The sequence below is a fragment of the Oratosquilla oratoria genome, chromosome 2, assembly GCF_046742065.1.
Source record: "Oratosquilla oratoria isolate Oo_2021 chromosome 2, ASM4674206v1, whole genome shotgun sequence".
NCBI lineage: Eukaryota > Metazoa > Arthropoda > Malacostraca > Stomatopoda > Squillidae > Oratosquilla > Oratosquilla oratoria.
Window position 1 is genome coordinate 25,618,520 of NC_134778.1, and position 5,000 is coordinate 25,623,519.

Consider the following 5,000-nt stretch of genomic DNA (forward strand, 5'->3'; position numbering starts at 1 on the left):
ACACACACACACACACACACACACACACACACACACACACACACACACACACACAGTTACGTACGTCAAGGTTAGTCTAAGGGGGGAACATACATAACACTTCGAAGTGAATGAATTTAAAGCATGCAATAACATTTAACAATATTTATTACCAACTGACATTCCCAACAAATACAATTAAACTTAACATTAAATTAGACTTATCTTAAATTAACTTAACACTATTCAACTTGACCACTAGGAACTTGAACAAATTAAGAACTTGAGTACACAGAGAACTTGGTTCCTTCCGCAACGCCCTACGTTACCAGCACCGAAGGGATGATGAGTAGTCCGATATCGTCTCTCGTCCACCAACACCAGGTTAGAAGCGAGTGTATTCAGCTTACAGCTGAGACTGACTCATGGGGCGGTGAACCCTCATTTTATAGGAGAGAGTCGAAACCTCAGGTGCTTCGAGGGTTTGAAGCCGGCTCGATGAAACATGGTGCGACGTGGCGGGGTGTGATTCAGAAGTGTCGTAGTGGTTGTTAGGTGGTAATAGGTGGTTAGTAGAGGAATACCTTACACTCCCCCACCATTAAGACGCCGCCACATCGGGATGCAGAGGCGGTGAGTGAGAATAAGATGGTTTATATACGGCTCAGGGTATCGGCCAACACGTTTTGGGATCCGGTGATATGGTGGATGTCTATGTTAAATGGTTGAAGGAACAGAGACCACCGAAGCATCCTTTGGTTCGAAGTTTTGTTACGGTGTAGAAAGGTCAGAGGGTTGTGGTCGCTGTATATTTTGAGAGGTTTTATGCTAGGTTGAAGGTAGCACTCAAACTTCTTGATAGCAGCCACTATAGCCAGTAGCTCCTTCTCTACAGTAGAATAGTTGAGTTGATGGACGTCTAGTTTTGCAGAGAAGTAGGCCACTGGGTGAAGAGTGTCTGTGTTCTCCTGGAGAAGTACAGCTCCAATAGCGACATCACTAGCATCGGTGTGGAGAACGAAGGGTTTAGTGAAGTCTGGTGACCGTAGAACTGGATCCCTTGTAAGCATCGCCTTAAGATGTTCGAACGCGGCTTGACAATTTTGTGTCCACTTGTATGGAACAGAACCGCTGGTCAGCTTGGTGAGAGGAAGTGCAGCTTCGGCGAAGTTCGGGCAGAATCTCCGATAGTACACTGCCATACCCAAAAACCTCATGAGCGCCTTCCGGGTAGCGGGAACAGGGTACTCCATGACAGCAGAGATGTTAGCAGTCTTGGGTCGAACGATGCCTTGCCCAACTTCATGTCCAAGATACGTCACTGTAGCCTTTCCAAAGCTGGTCTTGGAGAGTTTGACAGTCAGGTTGGCTTGGCATAATCTGGATAGCACAGCATCTACCTGTTGGAGGTGTTGTTGCCAGTCATGAGAAAAAATCAAGATGTCATCTAAATACACCCCCACACCCTTTAAGTCTTGCAATAGGTAGTTCATTGCCCTCTGAAAGGTGGCCGGACTATTCCTCATTCCGAAGGGCATGACATTATAATGATAGAGGCCAAATGGTGTTGTAAAAGCAGAGATCAATTTAGCCTCTTCTGTTAAAGGTATCTGATAGTAACCTTTCATTAGATCTATTTTAGTAATGTACTGGGCTGTTCCCACCTCGTCAATTAGGTCGTCAACGCGGGGTAATGGATATGCGTCAGGAACAGTTATAGAGTTGACTCTCCTATAGTCCGTACACAGGCGAAGTTGACCTCCCTCCTTCGGCACCAGCAGGCACGGCGAAGCCCAGGGGGATTGACTCGGGCTGGCCAATCCGTGGTCGAGCAGGAAGTTGACCTCACTCCTCATCTGCTCTCGCTTCTGGGGGTGGATTCTATAAGGATTGTGCCTAATAGGAGAAGATCCAGGTACAAGCTTCACGTCATGAGTGGCAATGTTGCAGATGCCGGACACATCTTTGAAGAGAGAGTCATATTTGTGAATGATTTCAGTTACATCATTGGCATGTTCATTCGTGAGATGACTAAGGTAGGGAACTAGGTTACCAAGTATATGCGAATTATCGGTAGGATGGGAGTCAATGTTCGGTAAAATCTTGTCAAAATTAATGTACATGGCATTATTAGGTGTATGAGACATAACATTAGGTACAGTATTCACCGCTAACACTTGTTTCTCATAGTCTAGTAGTGGGCTAGTGGTCTTATATGGTTTAATTAGGTTCACATGAATATGTTGGGTAGCCTTGCGACGGTCGGGTGTTGAAATTACAGTTAGAATCTGATAGTTTCTTAGAAATTTTGTATGGTCCATGATATTTAGCGCTAAGAGGTGAACCAGAGATAGGGATGTATGCCAGGACTAAGTCCCCCTCTTTGAACTCTCTGACCAAGGCTTTTGAGTCAAAGTTAGTCTTCATTACAGACTGGGCATGAGCTAGGTTAGTTTTGGCAAAAGAACGAACTTTATCCAAGTTAGATTTAAGAGAGGTAATGTAATTGTTTACCGTGACTAACTTTGTAGAAGGTAAGGAGATCAAATGATCTTTGATGACCTTGAGGGGTCCTCTTACCTTGCGTCCAAAGAGCAACTCAAAAGGTGAGACCCCTAGGGATTCTGATGGTGTTTCCCTTATGGCAAATAGAAGAAATTGCAGGCCCTCATCCCAATCTCTGTCTTCCTCACAGCAGAACATCCTAATCATAGATTTCATAGTCTGATGAAAACGTTCCAAGGCCCCCTGCGACTGAGGATGGTAAGCTGTTGATAGAGTTTGTTTAATACCGAGCAGCTTTAGAACTTCTGCAAATAGAACACTGGTAAAATTGCTACCTCTGTCTGATTGGATTTCTTCTGGGATTCCAAAGGTCGTGAACAAGTTAGTGAGTGTATTAGCAACAGTTTTAGCAGAGATATTCTTAAGAGGAAAAGCATCAGGGTATCTTGTAGTTGGGCAAAGTGTGGTGAGAATGTATTGGTTGCCTTTCTTTGTCTTTGGGAGAGGTCCAACAATGTCTATAATTAATTTACTGAAAGGCTCAAAAGGTACTTTAATAGGCTGCAATGGATATGGTGGTATAGTTTCATTAGGTTTCCCAACAATCTGGCATGGGTGGCAATTCTTAACAAATTCAGCTACATCTTTTTTCATGCCAGGCCAATAAAACTCATTCAGAAGGCGAAGATATGTCTTCCTTATTCCTAAATGACCTGAGAGACCTTGGTGAGCTACTTCCATTATAGGAGTTCTCAAGCTGGTGGGTAATACAATTTGGTGACATTCTGCTCAGGTGTCATCATCTGATAATTGCGGTGGTCTGTAAAGTCTCATGAGGATGTTATCATGATAGTAGAATGATGGAGGATGTAGAATATCTTCCTTGGGAACTACTTTAGAGTGTAAGGGAGTTAGAGTAGTGTCATTCTGTTGTGCTTCTAATAAACTCTGTTCAGTGAATATTTGTGGAATAGCACTTGGAGGAGGAAGGGGTGAATGTGTAGGTGTGTCTTTTAATTTTTGGGATCGGGTTACCGCACAACTAGGGAACAAATTTGGCTGTTCTCGCTCTAACTCATCAGTAGGGTTATGCGTTAAGGGAGTGTCACTCAAAATGATAGGAGCAGGAGTTTGTACAAGTCCACCAGCTATGTCATTACCAAGAAGTAAACTACAGTCTGGGATAGGAAGGGAAGGTTGTTCGCTCACCGCCACCGTTACAGGTCCCTGAACAATGCCGCAGCTGAGGTGCACCCGAGCTAGTCTCAAAGGAAACTGGCTGTTAAAGTCATGGAGGTACACACTTTCGCCGGTATAATTGCTGTCTATACCAGGAACAGATGACTTTAGTATAACCGTCTGGGCAGCAGCTGTATCTCTCACGATACGAATGGGGTGCACCTCGCCACCATCCTCCAGAGACACGGCACCAAGTGAACGGAAAGACTGAAAGATATCGGCAGTTTTACTGGTTGGCACAGACAGAATTGCAGCTACAGGTTTGCTGGGAGCAGTAGTTTGTGACACTTTACATTTAGGGTCTGGGCATTGTTTTATGTGGTGTCCACGTCTTTTACAAAATGAGCAGGTTAGATTTGTTTTTAAATTACTCTGATCTACCAGCTCACCATCCTTAAACCCACTATTAGACTTTACATTATGCTGGAGCACTCTCCTCTCCCTGGTGGGCGAACGATGGACCAGGGAAAACACATCAGCCAACTGTGCGGCCTTAATCAGGTCATTTTCTCCCCTATCGATGAGGTGCATTTTGATAGAGTAGGGAATCTTTCTTATAAATTCCTCTAATGCTATAACATTAACAAGTTCATCAAAAGTATTAACACTGGCTGACTTTAACCACCTCTTAAGACCCCTTAATTTCTCAGAGGCAAATTCATGGTAAGTTTGATACTGAAGTTTATTAAGTGACCTAAATGCTTGTCTGTATCCTTCTGTACTGATTGAGTACGAAGCTAGAATTGCTACTTTAACCTCGTCATAATTAGTGTTATCGTCCACATTATTACATACTTTAAGTGCTTTATCAGACAGCTTAGGTTTAATAAGCCAAACCCAGTCAGGTTTAGGAATTTCAAAGTGTAGAGCTGTGGATTCAAATTCCCTAAAGAAAGACTCAGGATCACTATCAGGAAATGTAGGTATAAGCTTGACATACTTCAGCAAATCAGTCTTAGTTTTAGGAGAGTTGGCATTGTTTTGAATGTCTAATTGCTTAAGTTGAAGTTCATGAGCCCTTTCCTTTTCTCTTTCTTCTCTCTCCTTTTCTCTTTCCTTTTCTCTTTCTTCTCTCTCCTTTTCTCTTTCTTCTCTCTCCTTTTCTCTTTCTTCTCTGTCATAGTCTATTTGCATTTGTTGAGACATTAGCTTCACTTTCTCTAGTTCAAGTAATAGATTAGATCTGAAGTCTGTAACGAACGTGAAGCTTCGAGGACATCTTTATTCCCTAAGTGAGCTAGAATTAGAGCACGTAGCTCATCTTTCCTTAAGTCAGG

The 5,000-nt window shown here is 43.2% G+C and overlaps 1 protein-coding gene across 1 annotated transcript in view; it reads right to left on the minus strand.

Moving 5' to 3' along the window:
* Nucleotides 1-3,273: 3,273 nt before the first annotated feature.
* The window catches only part of LOC143034831 (uncharacterized), a 1,856-nt gene continuing 129 nt past the window's right edge, over nt 3,274-5,000 (minus strand). Inside the window, exons 1-2 of the mRNA XM_076201177.1 lie at nt 4,925-5,000; nt 3,274-4,712 (exon numbers count right to left, since the gene is read on the minus strand). The exon at nt 4,925-5,000 is cut by the window's right edge and continues 129 nt beyond it. Of these exons, the coding sequence (XP_076057292.1) occupies nt 3,274-4,712; nt 4,925-5,000 (1,515 nt within the window). The remainder of the gene's footprint in view (nt 4,713-4,924) is intronic.